The sequence below is a fragment of the Cololabis saira genome, chromosome 21, assembly GCF_033807715.1.
Source record: "Cololabis saira isolate AMF1-May2022 chromosome 21, fColSai1.1, whole genome shotgun sequence".
In the NCBI taxonomy this organism is placed as follows: domain Eukaryota; kingdom Metazoa; phylum Chordata; class Actinopteri; order Beloniformes; family Belonidae; genus Cololabis; species Cololabis saira.
The window spans coordinates 35,774,655-35,791,388 of NC_084607.1; the positions used below are offsets into that span (position 1 = coordinate 35,774,655).

The following is a 16,734-nucleotide window of genomic DNA, read 5'->3' on the forward strand; positions in this document are numbered from 1 at the left end:
CCTGCTTCTTCTCTCCCTGAAACAATCACGCATTTTCCAAACTTGCTGCTGTGTGATCAAGTCTGTTTGATCTTTTCTTGAAAAAGCTTCCCATTTTCCTTTTTCCCTCTAAGGTCCAACCTAAAATTTAGTGTAGGCGTTTCTGCTTTGAGTCATTTTGCAGTGAAGTGATGAAGCTTGGAGGTGTAATCACTCTTGGTGTACACATTACATTTAAAATGAATTAACCCCAAAACAACATGAATTTCTCAATTTGACTTTTATTCAAATCTGCAGAGCACACATTCACCATAAATAAAATCACATCACATGTGGGATATGCTGTCGATCCTCGCACCAACTCAAACAAATCAAAGATAATAATCAGAATAATTTTCCCTCCAGCCTCATGTAAATGGATGTAACAGTTAAATTATAAATCCACATACCCATGCCAGAGCCACAAAACTGAATATGCATAATGACAAAAAAACGAAAATCATTTTGAACTCAGGAGAGAAGGACAAAGAAGAAAAGTCAGCTGAGCCACCACCGAGTTAAGGTGAGAGTGGAAGGACAACGAGGAACATGGAGACCTTTACACGAGCCCAAATGAGTTGAAGCAGATTCATTCTTCTACCAAGAAAATGAATTTAGAAAGTTTACTTTGTCTTGCCCGACACCATAACACCAAACTCCTGAATGGTGATTTCTTTATCTATGTACTGCTGGAGCTGTCGCTTGGTGATGTGCCCAAGACGCAACGCATCGTCAATGGAGAACTTCTTCCCCGACTTCCTGTCGTGCAGCACTGAGGACTCCCCGGTGGGACCCTTGACCGTGATCTCCTCCCAATCACACTCCTGGCTCTGCAGGTTGACGAACATCTTCCAGTCGATCAAGCCCAGCTTGTACGCCTCCTCCGGTTTCATCTCTTTGCCCGTGTCTGGGTCGATGACAACGATGGACCTGCGCAGATGGCTCTCTCTTTGCTCTCTTTTCTGTCTCACGGCCACCAAGTTCTTCTGGAGTTTCTCAATCTCGTCGTCCTTCTGGGTCGTTACCTTTTTCAGGTCTCCCAGTTCCTTCTGCAGCGAGTCGAGCCTCAGCTCCAGGTTCTTCCCATCCTCTCTTGGCGCAGAGTCGGTGATCAGCCGAGTCTCTTTGGTGGTGATCTCGATCTCAGAGCGAAGCTTGCGGATCTCGTTCTGCAGCCTTTGGTTTTCTTGCTGCAGGCGGTTACTCTCGTCACGGATGTAGTCCAGTTCTTTGCTAGACTTGGTGTTGGAAAACTCCATGTCAGAGAACTTGGAAGTGAGACCCGTCAACTCCTGCTCAAGTTCACGTTTTCTCCTCTTCTCATCGTCCAAAGTTCTCCTCAGGTCCTCGATCTCAATCTCGGCCTCTGGGTCTCTCTCCACTTGGACCTTCTCCGTGCGAACGACCCTTTCCTTCACGTCTACCTTCTCCAGGGTGAGCTGCTGCTGGACCAGGGCGTTCAACTCTTTCTCAAGCAGAGTGCGTTTATGCCGCTCTTCGTCCAGCTGTAGTCTGAGGATGGAGTGCTCCTTCTCCTGTTGGGGATCCTGCTGCAGGACCACCTTCTGCTTGACGGTCACCTTCTCCCGGTTCTCTTTGTCGCGGATCTCCAGCTCGTTGAGTCTGACCCGAAGCCTCTGGCTCTCCAGTTCTGCATCGCGCCTTGCCCTTCGCTCGCGCTCCAGTTCCTCCAGTTGCATGTCCAGGTCGGCGATTTGCCTCTGCAGCTGGAAGAGCTCGGCTTTGAGATTCTCCTTTTGCTTTTGCTCGTTGCTGATGTTCTGTGAGAAGGTGTTGCACTCTGATTTGAGAACAACGTCTTCTTCCATCTTGACCACTTCTTGCTGAACAATCTTCTCTCGCACCTGAGACAGGTCCATCTTCTTGACTCTAATCTTGTCTTCTTGGGTCGACTGTTCTCTCTCAAGATCCAGTCTCTTCGTCTGCTCGTCGGCCAGCTTCTTCTTCAGGGTCTCAATCTCTTCCTTGGTTTTGGGATCCTCTCTGTACTGCAGAACTTCATTGACCACCTCTTTAGTCTGCACTTGGGGTTTTGTCTCCTTCCATCTTCCGATTTCATTATTAAGTTGGCGAATTTCCATCTCCGATTTCTCAGTCTGGTGGGTTTTATCAACAATCTCATTGCGAAGTCTTTCCAGCTCTTTCTCAGTCTGAGGATCCGTCTTGTATTTGATGACTTCCTTGATGATCTCTTTGACCTCCACTTGAGGTCCTCTGTTTCTCAGCATGCTCAGCTCATCCTGGAGGGATTTGAGCTGGAACTCTGCATCTCTATAGCGCCCCTGATGTTCCACCATTTCCAGACGGAGGTTTGCAACCTCATTCTCAGCCTTCGGATCGGGGCGGACGATCTCTCGGACCTTCTCCTGAGTCACCACCTTGGACTTCTCCTCCTCCAGACTTGTGATTTTCCTCTGGAGGTCAGCCCTTTCTCGCTGAGATGATCTTCTTTTGGTCTTTTCATCCTCATACTGCCTCCTGAGGTTTTCTATTTCTCTTTCCAGGGCGACGTCCTTCTCCACTTTCAACACCTCCTTGATGGAGATCTTCTCCTCTGCCATTGCCTTCTCCTTCTCCAGCCTCTTGAGCTTCTCTTGGAGAAAGTGCAGTTCGTCCTCCAGCTGTTTCCTGCTATCCATTTCTTTCTGTTTCCTGTCCAGAAGCACACGGTACTCTGATTCCAGTTGGGGGTCATTCTGGACCTTAACCACTTCCTCCTCGGTGATCACCTCCTGCTCCTTGTTCTTCTCCTCGGCTAAGACCGTCACCTGCCTCTGGATCTCAATCAGCTCATTGTCTTTCGCAAGTTTCTGCCTTCTGAGCTCTTCCAGCTCATCCCGGAGCTTGCGAACCTCCTCCTCCTGCCCTCGGTCTCTTTCTATACGCAGAACCTCCTTCACGGTGTACTGCTGAGCCCCTTCTTTGATCTCTGTTTCAAGGCCACGCAACTTCAGCTTCAGCACCTCCAGGTCATTTTCCAGGACGTGGGTGGTGCGGCGTTCCTCTGACAGCTTCTGCTGGACCTTGTGAACTTCCTCATCCAGCTGGGGGTCCGGAACCTTCTTAATCAGCTCTTTCTTGACAATCGTATCCTGAGGTTTCTGTCCTTCCAGCAGATAAATGTCAGTCTGAATGGTCTCGATTTCTTTTTCCAGCTGCTCTCTCCTCTGGACCTCATCTTCCAGCTGCTTCCTGACTCTCCAGGGCTCCTCTCCCGGGGCGGCGGCGTGAACCGACTTCACGTTGGTTGCCTGGATCATGGGAACCTCGGGTTGCTATAGGAGGACATTCATAACCATCATTATCACGGTTGTTTTTATGAGTGGCACCGTTGTCAATCTAATTTGAAAATACTTCACCTGGTTCAGAAGACTTTGGGCAAACTCAAGGTTCTGCAGCCTCTGCTTGTTCACAGCATTCACCTCAGTAAACTTGGCCTCGATAGCAGCTTCCTGCAAAACATTCAATAACAGGCCTCAGAAATACAGTGGTTACTAGGGCTGTAACGATACACTAATCTCACCATACGGTACGATACACGATATTGAGGTCACGATAACGATACGATATTATAGCAGTATTTTTTTAACAACCTTGAATGAGGAACATATGACTGGAAAAAAAATTATCTTTTATTTGAAAGACACAAAATACAAAACAATGCTGAGCGTTTGCCCTATTGTTACAGTTTGTAATGCTTTATAACTGTTTAAGTTTTAAAGAGAAAGCCAGGCCAACCATTTTCCACAAACTGAACTAAAAGTAAATGTCAGGTTTGCATTATGATGTTCAGTTTCATACAAGTACAAATATTTAGACACAAACTGAATAGTTTCTCTCATGTATGATTTGACTTTTTTCTTTTCCAGAAATTTAACTAAAATTAAATAAATAGATAAAAGTAAATAAATACATACAATTTTACATCATAAAAAGATTGATTCACGCTCACCTTATAAGTGTAAGAGGAGATTTATTTTTGTTAAGAAGTTTATTTTGGTAATTCAGGGTTCATTATTTTATAAATATATTCTTTATATTGTGATGTAAATCAGGGACTATAATGACACTAGTCAGTTTATCTGTAGTGATTAGTCTGTTTTAGATTGGGCGGAGTGATACGCCACAGTACGGCACTAGGTGCTGTTGATGTTCTAAAATCCTACACTGTTGAGGGACATTAAAGTACACTGGAACTCAGCAGAAGTTGTCCCCGTGTTTATCCTACTCACCACCCCAAAAAGGTTTAATTTAATAAGGTAAGGCTTAACTCTACACCAGCCTTACATCAGTAAAAGTTCAGAGCTCAGGCCTGCATATTGTATTTCCTGCAGGCCTGATTGATGCAGACAGAAACAGGCTGTAAAGATGCTCAGCGTTGACCGTCTCACCTCGGCCTTGACCACCATGGCAGGAGACTCCAGTCTGCTCCTCTTGTAGGTCTGAGACACAAGTCCGTCCTCCAGGTCCAGAATGGACCGGAACTTCTCACTCTCATTCTCGTAGTCCTGCAGAGAAGAACCACATTACCATTCCCTCCTTTTCTCAGCCAGTTAACCCATGTGCTGTCTTCAGGTCAAGGAAGGAGGAAGAGAAGAAGGGAGGAAAGAAGGAAAGGAAGGAAGGAAGGAAGGAAGGAAGGAAGGAAGGAAGGAAGGAAGGAAGGAAGGAAGGAAGGAAGGAAGGAAGGAAGGAAGGAAGGATGGAAGGGAGAAAATAAGGAAGGAAGGAAGGAAGGAAAGAAGGAAGGAAGGGAGAAAAGAGGAAGGGAAGAAGGAAGGAGAGAGCACGAGGAAAGAAGGAAGGAAGGCAGAAAAGAAGGAAGGAAGGAAGGAAGGGAGAAAAGAGGAAGGGAAGAAGGAAGGAGAGAGCAGGAGGAAGGAAGGAAGGAAGGGAGAAAAGAAGGAAGGAAGGAAGGAAGGAAGGAAGGAAGGAAGGAAGGAAGGAAGGGAGGAAGGAAGGAAGGGAGAAAAGAGGAAGGGAGAAGGAAGGAGAGAGCAGGAGGAAAGAAGGAAGGAAGGAAGGGAGAAAAGAAGGAAGGAAGGAAGGAAGGAAGGAAGGAAGGAAGGAAGGAAGGAAGGAAGGAAGGAAGGAAGGAAGGAAGGAAGGAAGGAAGGAAGGAAGGAAGGGAGAAAAGAAGGATGGAAGGGAGAAAATAAGGAAGGAAGGAAAGAAAGAAGGAAGGAAGAGAGAAAAGAGGAAGGGAAGAAGGAAGGAGAGAGCAGGAGGAAAGAAGGAAGGAAGGAAGGAAGGAAGGAAGGAAGGAAGGAAGGAAGGAAGGAAGGAAGGAAGGAAGGAAGGAAGGAAGGAAGGAAGGGAGAAAAGAGGAAGGGAGAAGGAAGGAGAGAGCAGGAGGAAAGACAGTAGCAGGGTTAAAGCTAACGACGGTTAAAGCTAGCATCTTACTTTGACTGCTTGCTGGTACACCTGGGCGTTTTTGGAGACGCTGTTCAAGTCAGACTCCTTTCTTGCGATATCAGAGAGCAGGTTCTGCAGAACAAGAGGTTTTCAGAGTGTTACCAGTGTCACTGATGGATCCTCCTCCCTCCCAGGAACCATGACACACACTCATCTCACCCTCTGGTTCTTCAGCTTGGTCTCCACTTGTCTCACATCGTCAGTTTCACGGGGCTCATAGTTGGGGACACGAGACAACCAGCTGTTCAGATTGTCATAATTGTTGCGGTAATTGTTGTATCCCACTTTGGCTCTCTGCAGGCTCTGAGACCTATAAGGAAAAGAAACCCTTGTGAAGTCCTGCAATCAGAAGTACCATGTCGTTTTGTGGTGTAAGGTCCAGTAATTATTGAGGCACAGAACCTCTGTTCAATCAGATTTTTATGTATATAATTGGAGGTAAATATATGAACCAGTATATATATAGCATATCTACTCTTATATAGTTATTCAAGTATATTGTTATATCATTGCTGTCTATTGTTCTCTATTATATTGTTGTATGTGTACAGGACTGTCTCAGAAAATTAGAATATTGTGATAAAGTCCTTTATTTTCTGTAATGCAAAAATGTCATCCATTCTGGATTCATTACAAATCAACTGAAATATTGCAAGCCTTTTATTATTTTAATATTGCTGATCATGGCTTACAGTTTAAGAAAACTCAAATATCCTATCTCAAAAAATTAGAATATTCTGAGAATCTTAATCTTAAACTGTAAACCATAATCAGCAATATTAAAATAATAAAAGGCTTGCAATATTTCAGTTGATTTGTAATGAATCCAGAATGTATGACATTTTAGTTTTTTTAATTGCATTACAGAAAATAAAGAACTTTATCACAATATTCTAATTTTCTGAGACAGTCCTGTATATCATATCTACTCTTATATAGTTATTCAAGTATATTGTTATACCATTGCTGTCGATTGTTCTCTATTATATTGTAGTATTATAGTAAAGTAATGATACATTATAATTACTTCTATAGTACATACATAGTTAGTAGCACAAATTAATGCTGGGCATTTTTTTTGTTTTATTTGCTTTTGACTATATTTATATACATATAATTGAGTATTATATCACTATATAGAACAGTTATTAAAGTAGGTATGTGTGTTTTATAAGTAAGTTTATTGAAACTTGTCTTGTTAGATGTAAGAATGTATGTAGATTCAGGGCTAGGACTGGATAAGTGTTTACTTCAATCCTACTCTGTTTAGAGCATGTTGGTGGATCCGTGAACTATTATTATATGAAGTGCTGTACTTTTTTGTTATCTTTTTTTATCATGCATGTTCAAAATAAATTCTTCAAATCAAATCAAATCCAATCCTCCCGTCCAGACGGTCTCACCTGCCGTCCACCTGCTTGTTGAGGTTGTTGAAACGCTTGTTGAGTTTCTGCACGTCAGCTTCCTGTCTCTCAATATCAGGGCAGTGCTCCTGGAACTTGACGGCCATGTCGTCGCAGCTGCCTTTGGCTGAGCGCAGGTTCTGATCCATGTCTGCAATCACCGACCTCTGGGACCTCAGGTTTGATCCAACATCCTGCAAATGATTTATTTTGCTTCATTTATTTAAACATATTGCTAAATGGGTCTCAAACTGAGTATGAGTTGTCATTCCCCTTATGGTGACGTCATATTACACCTGTCAATCATTCAATCAGTCTTGGTGGGTGGTTGTCATAGAAACCATTATCACCTTCCTGGGTGGTGATTGCACTCAGGTGCGACAGAGGGAAGACAGACAGTTTTCCACCGTGCAAGACAGACACTGGCATTCAGTCACAGGTTTATGTTTGTAAGTTTAAACAGTGGATTTATGTTCATTTGGAGTGCTGCTGCATATCAAATGAATGGATTGGCATATCCTACCTGGATCCTATGTCTGAGCTTTTTTATTTGTTTAAAGCACGCGTCCTAACTAAAACCAACCCAGTTGCCCTGCTGTATAGCCTATAGGTACAGGCTTTACATACATTTCCACACGGCTGCAGGAATGCTAAAGACTGTTTAAGACCAAAGAGTGTTAAAGGCGTCTCACTGCAAGTTCCCGCTGAGTTTTGTCCAGCGAGCTGACGTCGGCCGGAGCCACCTCCTCCCTGGCCAGCTTGTTCTCGTACGTGGACAGAACTGTCTTCGCATTCTGAATAGACGTCTCCAGGTGGTTGGAATTCTTCAGTCTGAAAGAAACAGAACAGTTTCAGAGAGTAAAGGTACATCCCATAAAACAGCCAACTCCTTAATGTGAGCAGTCCAGCTTCCAAGTAGCTCAGAAGCAAACTCCCATGATGTGGCTGATCTGATTCAGACAGAGAAACAACGAGGAGCGCATCAGGTGACGTACTTGTCCTGGGAGCACTGCAGGAGCTGCTCCACCTTGTTGAACTTCTTGTTGGCCTCGTCCACCTTGCTGTGCAGCTGGGGAGCGCTAGGACAGCTGGGTTTGGAGGTCAGGAAGCTCTTTGCTGCTTCTACTTTGGACGTCTTTTCTGGTTTGATCTTACTGACAGCTGCAGAGACGTCCTGGAGGAGAAATACACAACACACGCTTGCTTTCACTGCTGTCTTTATGCTTTAATGCTTTAATAAAATAAGAAAGGTCATTAGGGAGGTCATTACCTTCATGTCCTGCAGGCGGTCAGCGCTGTCCTGCAGGGGCCGGTTCTGCTCCAGCGGGGGGCGCACTCGAGCTTTAATGGCCTTTTCCTGCTTGTCCAGGTCACTGGAGACCTTGTCCAGCCCGGCCATCAGCTGGCGGCACTGCTGCTCGTCCTTGTCTGTGTTCACACAATCACTGGTTATGCTGGGTCCGTGGACATCTCATTTACACTCAGCAACAGGGTTGTGCAAGAACCAGTTCAATGAACGCCTTCAATGAGGGAACGTTGAACGTGAACGTGTTCATTCTGCAGATCAGGAACTGGAATATGAACTGTTCAGATTATGTGAGTTTCAGCTTCACTGTTTAGGTCCAATTATTACTCGACGAGATGACTTCCCACTACATTACCCACAATGCAGTGCACACTAGCATAACAACGGGCACCATCTCCATGGCAACGGTCTTTACATGACCAGTGTGAAAGAGAGACGTTGTGGACGCAGCGTCAGCGAGTCGTCAGATGACGATCCTTATCATTATCTGCAGGAATTTTACACATCGTCTCCCAGAGTAAAAATCTGTCTCAGAAAATTAGAATATTGTGATTTTCTGTAATGCAATTACAAAAACAAAAATGTCATACATTCTGGATTCATTACAAATCAACTGAAATATTGCAAGCCTTTTATTATTTTAATATTGCTGATCATGGTTTACAGTTTAAGAAAACTCAAATATCCTATCTCAAAAAATTTGAATATTCTGGAAATCTTAATCTTAAACTGTAAACCATAATCAGCAATATTAAAATAATAAAAGGCTTGCAATATTTCAGTTGATTTGTAATGAATCCAGAATGTATGACATTTTTGTTTTTTTAATTGCATTACAGAAAATAAAGAACTTTAACACAATATTCTAATTTTCTGAGACAGTCCTGTATGTCCACCTGCGCTGAGAAAACAAGTCTGAGCGTCTGCCTCGTCAACTTCACATTTGAAACTTCATGTGGAGTTAAAGCATCCGTCCAGTGTGATAAATATCTGCAAGTCCTTGATAATCAAACAAAGTGATCAGGAAAGAGCAAGAAGACCCAACAGCCCCAAACAACCCCAGTCCCACTGCTGCACCTTCAGGGGGAGGATTTACCTGCAACAGGTAGAAACACTGATAATGGACTACAATGTTGGAGATTTACAGCCTCTGAGGAAAGTTGAAAAGCCACTAGGACGGGGGTCAGCAACCTAGAACTCTAGAGCCGCCTAGTGGCTCCTGGAGCTTTTTCAAAAATGTTTGACCTTTTTTTCTTCTTTTTTTTTCCTTTTTTCCTTTTTTTCTTTTTTCTTCCTTTTTCCTTTCCTTTTTAATCTCAACATTTCAACTTTTTTCGGAAAATTTAGACTTTTTTCTCGACATTTTGACTTTTTTCTCGAGATTCTATTTCAACATTAATCTCGACATTTCGACTTTTTTTTTCTCGAAATTTTGACTATTTCCTCGACATTTCGACTTTTTTCTCAACATTTCGACTTTTTTCTCAAGATTGTACTTCAACATTAATCTCGACATTTTGACTTTTTTCTCGACATTTCGACTTTTTTCTCGAAGTGCATAATGAAAAAAAAAATCTTCCCCCAGTTCTAACTAATATAGAAACATGCAGCATGTGTTGCCTTCATTCTAAGACTTATACAAGACTTTTCATTTTTTGCAGCTCCAGACATATTTGTTTTTTGTGTTTTTGGTCCAATAGCTCTTTCAACATTTTGGGTTGCCGACCCCTGCACCAGGACAATACATGATTGTATACAGTGAACAGTTTTAGGATAGGGGGGCGTTTCATTCGTACTTCTCACCTAAAAATATTGGTATGAACTGAATTTAAACTAGTTCCAAGTGAAAATGGTGAACTATGAACGTGAACTGTTCATTTTTAAACTATGTGAACTTAACATTGAACTAGTTGATGAGAAGTATGAACTTGCACAACACTGCTCAGCACATTCTGCAGCACACATGTGAACCAGACGCCTCAGAGCCTCAGAGCTACGCAGCTTTTACTTCATTTTCTACTTTTAAAATAGGAATCAAAGTTAGTTTTAAAGTCAGTCTTTTAGTACTCTTTTAAGAGAGGGCTTAAAACCCACCTTTTTAGCTAGCTATGACCAATGATTTTTTTTTTCTCTTGTAGCACTTTGAGATTCTCCGAATGGAAAGTGCATTATAAATTAAATTTATTATTATTATTATTATTATTATTATTATTATTATTTGTGTCCGTAGCAACAGAAAATGTTTGTCAGAACGAGAACTCTTGATTCCTGCTCTCCTGTGGTTTCTCCTGTCAATGATCTCAAATGCTGCATATTTAAAAAATGTCAATGTCAACCACTAAAAGTTTCTTTTACTGTCAAATTTCAAATTTTTTATCTGTTGTAGCAGATGCCTTGAACATCCATCCATCTATTTTATCCTTTGCAGGGATGCCGTGAACACTGAAGCCCAGATGTCAGTTTAGCATCATTTTGTCCTCTAACTCATCAGATGGTTCCAGTTGATTAAAATCTGGGGTTTACAGTCACAGTTTTGTAAGCTGCTTTGATTCTGCCTAAATGATAGTTTCACTGGGAACCCCAGCTCAGGAACACGGTTACATCTGTCACAACTGGGGTTTTTGTAATGAAATGAAGCCCAGTTATTAGTTGGGAACAGAGAAAGTAGTATTTGTGGTGGTGAAGTGGTGATGTGGGACTGTGTGTGGTACCTGTAGCTGTGCCAGCCCCGCTCTCCTTCTTCAGCTCGTCGAAGCGTTTCTGCAGCGTGGCCTTGCTGCTCGCCATCTTCTGCTTGATGGCTTTCTGCTGGCTGGCCAGGCTGCGGAAAACACACAAACACACTGCTGTGGCTGTGCCGAGACCAGTGGTGCTTATTACAAGCAAAAAAATAACTTATTTGACAATTTTCACCTGTTTCAAGTAAATTTTCACTTGAAATAAGTAGAAAAATCTGCCAGTGGAACAAGATTTATCTTCTTATTACAAGCAAAAAAATCTTGTTCCACTGGCAGATTTTTCTACTTATTTTAAGTGAAAATCTACTTGAAACAGGTGAAAATTGTTGTTTTTTCCAGTGATGAGTCTTGTTTTAAGTGTAATGAGATTTTTTTTACTAAAATGAGACATTTTAACTAGAAATAAGACAAATATTCTTGTTAAGATTGTGAGTTTTTGCAGTGATCCATGTTACTTATCCTGTGAAGGACAGAGTCATATTGATAAGTTCAGAAAAGTGTTTTTTATTGTTGTGTTTTGATGTATTTGATGTAAGCCCAGTGGATATTTAAAGCTTACAGAAGGCTGCATTTAACTGCTGCTATGTCATTCCTGCAGTATTTCTGCAGCTGTTTTGGTCACTGCTATTATTTGTAATATATTATATTATTTGTAATCAGCACAAATTATCTGTCCCCATTTGATAAAAGCCACCATCCCCCCTGATTTATTTTTTACAACTCGAGTACTGTATATATATAATTATATATATATATATATATATATATAAAAATAAATAAAATTCAAACTAAATAATAATAATAATTATATATATATATATATATATATATATATATATATATATATATATATATATATATATATATATATATATATATATATATATATATATATATTATTATTATTATTATTATTATTATTTTTTATAAAATAAATATATAATATATTAAAATAAATATGATATATATTATATTATACAGACGAGAAAGTAAAAAAAAAAAAGTATTTCTGGGCCTGTATACTACAACAGTATATTATAAAACTTCTGTAATGATGGCTTTTAGTTCCACCCCAAGAATTTAAGTGGCCCCATGTGGCCCCCCCTAGGAAAGATCTTTGGAGGGGCCCCTGTCCCCCTGGCCCCCTGGCCCCCTGGCCCCCTGGCCCCCTGGCCCCCTGTCCCCCTGGCCCCCTGGCTCCCTGGCCCCCTGGCCCCCTGGCTCCCTGGCCCCCTGGCCCCCTGGCCCCCTGTCCCCCTGGCCCCCTGGCTCCCTGGCCCCCTGGCCCCCTGGCTCCCTGGCCCCCTGGCTCCCTGGCTCCCTGGCCCCCTGGCCCCCTGGCCCCCTGGCCCCCTGGCCCCCTGGCTCCCTGGCCCCCTGGCCCCCTGGCCGGGAGTCCAGGAGTCCAGGGAGCGGCTCCAACACTCACTTGTCAGAGATGGCCACGGCCTCGGGGTCGGTGGGGGGGGTCATGAAGCAGACGGCCGGGGCGGTGACCTTGTGTCCTGCTGCGTCCTTGATGTCCCATTTGGTGCCGTTGTTCCGGAGCAGGGTGTAGCGCTCCCCGCGCAGAATCGGACCCTGCACACATCCGGAAACTCATTTATGAACCATCCCCATCAGAATATCAACCTCACCAAGTGAGGCACAGAGGTTAACAAAACTGTCATGTTCTCACTAGTTATGGAAAACTGACTCATACAAACAGAGGAAAAAAACCAGTAAATTGTAAATATAATAAATAGAAAATCACTGTGTGTGTATGTGTGTGTGTGTGTTGGTGGCAGCCTAGCTTTAAATCTTAGGTGCCAACATCTGCCAGATCCCATGCTCTGTTGAATCTGCTTCCAGGTTTCTATGTATCTGTTTTATCTATTGTCTCTTTGCTTTGTTCTGCTGTTTTTCTTTTTCTATACTAATTATTATGTACTATTCCATCAACCTGCCAGGGGACTATAGGTGGAAAATAGCAAGCTGCTACAACCTGGCCCAATGCATATTCTCTTGTACAAGATTAATGTCTTATTGTGCACTGTCCCTGTTTTGAAATAAATCAATTATAAATGACAAATGGGAGGCTTGGAGAGCTGCCTGGTGTAGGATTATTGGGGGGTCCAGACCTGAACCCGGGGAACGTACCTCATCTGTGTCAAACTCACACAGAGCTTCAACGGGCAGCAGCTTCTGCGGGGTTTCCCTGCGGTACTTCAGGGGCAGAACCTGCAGGCTGCGCTTCTGCAGGGCCTTGACGCGCTCGTCGAAGTGCTCCATGGCCTTGGCCTGGTCCTGCAAGACAGAGGGGCATCTTTCACTGCTCCAGAACATGTCACATCACATCAAATCAAATCAAATCAAATCAAATCAAATCAAATCAAATCAAATCAAATCAAATCAACCTTTATTTGTATAGCGCTTTTCATGCAAAATAAATAATGCAACACAAAGCGCTTTACATAAAACATAAAACGTAATGGGGCCCCCCCATGAGGAAAACTACGGAAGAGTTTTAGGGCCAGGCAGGAGAAAAATAAAAATAATATTTTAGAGGAAGATTTTTTTTCCTTGTGCACTTCCAGAAAAAAAGTCGAAATGTCAAGAAAAAAGTCAAAATGTCGAGATTAATGTTGAAGTACAATTTTGAGAAAAAAGTTGAAATGTTGAGAAAAAAGTCAAAATGTCGAGAATAAAGTAAAAATTTCGTGAATTGAATTTTGAGTTGAGAAAAAAGACTAAATTTCGACTTTATTCACAAAATTTTGACTTTATTCTTGAAATTGTATTTCAACATTAATCTCGACATTTCGACTTTTTTCTCCACATTTCGACTTTTTTCTCAAAGTGCATAATGAAAAAAAAATCTTCCTTCTCTAAAATATTATTTTTTTTTTCTCCTGCCTGGCCCTAATACTCTTCCGTAGGAAAACACTGGAGCTATAAGCTAAAAGAAAGCACGATAAGTTAAAATACAAACTAAAAGAGTTTAAAAGTATAAAATAAAATCCTAAAAGTAGGTCTAGAAAGCAAGACCTGCTAAAACAAGCATAAGAACAATTTAGAACCATAAGAGCATAATACCTGAGTTAAAACAACAAGAACAGCTAGTTAAACAAGAGGATATGAGAAAGACTAAAAGGAATCATCTAAAAGCCCATTTAAAAAGGTGTCAGCAGTACACGCTAGGGTTGGGGATCCATTCAAATATCAAGAATCGATTCGATTCCGATTCTTAAGATTCAGAATCGATTATCACGATCCGATTTGATCCGATTCGATTCGATCCGATATTGATTTGGGTTACTGTTAATAAAACTGTTTTTTCAGCTGTTGCATGAATGATATGACCAATCACCTCCCAGAATGCTGATAGAACTGCTTTCAGAAACATTGTGGGTCAGAATTATCAAACAGATCCAGGACAGCGAACAAAGGACGAAAGAAATCGCTTTTATTTTTTCCCCATTTATGAGAATTTGGTTTTTAACATTTATGCAAATGTAACCCCAAGACAGTATATAAAGCAAAGAAATATAGACAATTTATGCAATTATTACTGAAAACTTTAATGTTTTCATACCTTTAAACATATTTAAAGGCAAAAACATGGAACAAGTTATTCTCGTGTCCAACAAAATATTCCTTTTTTGGGCATAAACAAAAAAATACCAAAAGTTGTAATGTAATGATGAAAAAAAAAAAAAAAAAAAAAAATTAAATCGATTAGACATAAAATCGGAGAATCGATCTTTTCAACACAGGCCTAGTACACGCTGTGGTAAAAGGTCTCACCTCCAGCTCTCTGATCAGGCCCTCCGTCTGGTAGACATCTTTGAACTCTGGGTTGTACTTCTGGTTGACCTCCGTCTCCAGACGCTTCAGCAGGTCCTGGGTGTCCCGGGCCTCTTTGTGGTACTGCAAACATACAAACAAACCAGCACACATAAACACAGATGAGCTGTATACATGAAAGTGCGTTTTTACCGCTGGTCTGCCCTCCGTCCTCTACCTTGTGATATTCATTCATGTGCTTCAGGTGGTTTTCCTCACAGATGAGCAGGTTCAGGTACTCCTTCCAGTCGGCGTGGACCGCCTCCATGTGAGCCTGACAACAACATGTGTGGACCACTGATTAGTGACGGCTACATACGTGAGAACAGATGTTTCTTTATTGGGTAGTCGATGTAATGCATATTACACAATAAACATTTTTTAAAGGATTCGACAAATTACCACACACACACAAAACAAAACAAAACAAACAAAAAAAAAGTAAAATAAATAAAGACACAAAACTTAAAGGAGCATGAGGCAGGATTGAGGCAGGATTTATGAAAAAAATTTGTATACGTTTTAAGTTTTCTAGTAATAGTCAGATGAAGCGTTCCAAACCCAAAAGAATGATTCCTCTAGTGTATCTCTCCGTTGCCTTGAACAGGCTGTGTGCTGCAAAATGTGCTACAATTCCGGGCCGGAATTTCCTGCGCCGTCCTGCGGATGTGACGTCACATGACGCTGCATGCACGTTCTCCCCGTTCTCCCGTGCCGGCTTCACTGTTGGCTGCAGTACCCCCGACGGCCGTCGTGGGGAAGGGTGGCGCTAGAGAGTCTCATTTCTTAAAAGGAGCCTCATGCTCCTTTAACATAACAAACCCCCCAAAACACACACACTATAAAATACATAATTATAAACAGGTCCCAAAGTAAGTACCAATTACCAATCAAACTCTGACTGAATACAATAATAATAGGAAAAATAAAGTAATAAAATAAAATACAGGACACACAAAACAACAACAAAAATAATTAAAAAAAATAAAATGAAACAAAATAAATAGAAAATGGTCCTTCCATTGAAGTAAAATACGTCTACGAGCTACAAGAGAGGAAAAAGCAATTATATTCTTAGTAAAACTATTAAAATCTTCAGGTACACCAAAAATAGAAATGAAAGGGCTGAGAGAGTATTATAGAAAGATGACCAGCATGAACACAGCTTTGGGCAGCTAAAGAACATATGTGTATGGTTAGCAAGTGATTAAGAGCATCTGTCACATTTATCACCTGTACCAAACAGTCTATTAAGCAAGGAAGGAAAAAAACTTTTGGCTGACTTTTCAAAATGGCTGCTGAACAGCTGATCAAATTTTAAACAATGTCACATTAATAGGATGTCTTGGTGAATGATTAGCGACAGAAGCACCAACAGGCTCTAGGACAGATCCCTGTGGGACTCCGCAGGAGCCAACATGAGGCCCGGATAAACACGTACCTGAATGACGTTCTTGCCGGGATGGTCTTCAGCGTCCAGCCTATCTCTGTCGTCATTAAGCTTGGTCACGGTGGCTTCCTTGGACTCCAGACATTTACTGATGAAATTCTGTCGGGTTCAACAAAAGTGAATTAGGGATTATGTTTCATTTATTGTTTATTGTTTTATTTATTCATCAGTCTGTGTGTGCAGTGATTCTCAATCTTTGCTTTCATGCGGTGTGTGTGTGTGTGTGTGTGTGTGTGTGTGTGTGTGTGTGTGTGTGTGTGTGTGTGTGTGTGTGTGTGTGTGTGTGTGTGTGTGAGTAATCTCAGGTCGTTTTAGGAGATACATCTGGTGTATCTCAGCAAGTGGTGAGTATAACGGAACCAAGTATGGCGTGAGGTCTTTTGAGTTCTGGCCACTGGCTTCTTCACTGAGTCATATGAGACACGTGACTAGGTGGAGGTAGTTAAGCTAAGCTAAGCTACCGCGATTACCTAACCCACAAAACTACAGAGCAAGCATGCAGGTGAACGGGGCGATGTATATGTCTATATGTGTGTGTGTGTGTGTGTGTGTGTG

The 16,734-nt window shown here is 41.8% G+C and overlaps 1 protein-coding gene across 1 annotated transcript in view; it reads right to left on the reverse strand.

The window, feature by feature from the left end:
* Positions 1–240: 240 nt before the first annotated feature.
* The window catches only part of ppl (periplakin), a 30,769-nt gene continuing 14,275 nt past the window's right edge, over positions 241–16,734 (reverse strand). Inside the window, exons 8-22 of the mRNA XM_061712865.1 lie at positions 16,171–16,278; positions 14,908–15,003; positions 14,691–14,813; positions 13,044–13,190; positions 12,334–12,485; positions 10,878–10,987; positions 8,131–8,288; positions 7,856–8,034; positions 7,553–7,691; positions 6,861–7,054; positions 5,617–5,767; positions 5,446–5,529; positions 4,431–4,547; positions 3,399–3,491; positions 241–3,314 (exon numbers count right to left, since the gene is read on the reverse strand). Of these exons, the coding sequence (XP_061568849.1) occupies positions 642–3,314; positions 3,399–3,491; positions 4,431–4,547; positions 5,446–5,529; positions 5,617–5,767; positions 6,861–7,054; positions 7,553–7,691; positions 7,856–8,034; positions 8,131–8,288; positions 10,878–10,987; positions 12,334–12,485; positions 13,044–13,190; positions 14,691–14,813; positions 14,908–15,003; positions 16,171–16,278 (4,524 nt within the window). The 3' untranslated portion in view covers positions 241–641. The remainder of the gene's footprint in view (positions 3,315–3,398; positions 3,492–4,430; positions 4,548–5,445; positions 5,530–5,616; positions 5,768–6,860; positions 7,055–7,552; positions 7,692–7,855; positions 8,035–8,130; positions 8,289–10,877; positions 10,988–12,333; positions 12,486–13,043; positions 13,191–14,690; positions 14,814–14,907; positions 15,004–16,170; positions 16,279–16,734) is intronic.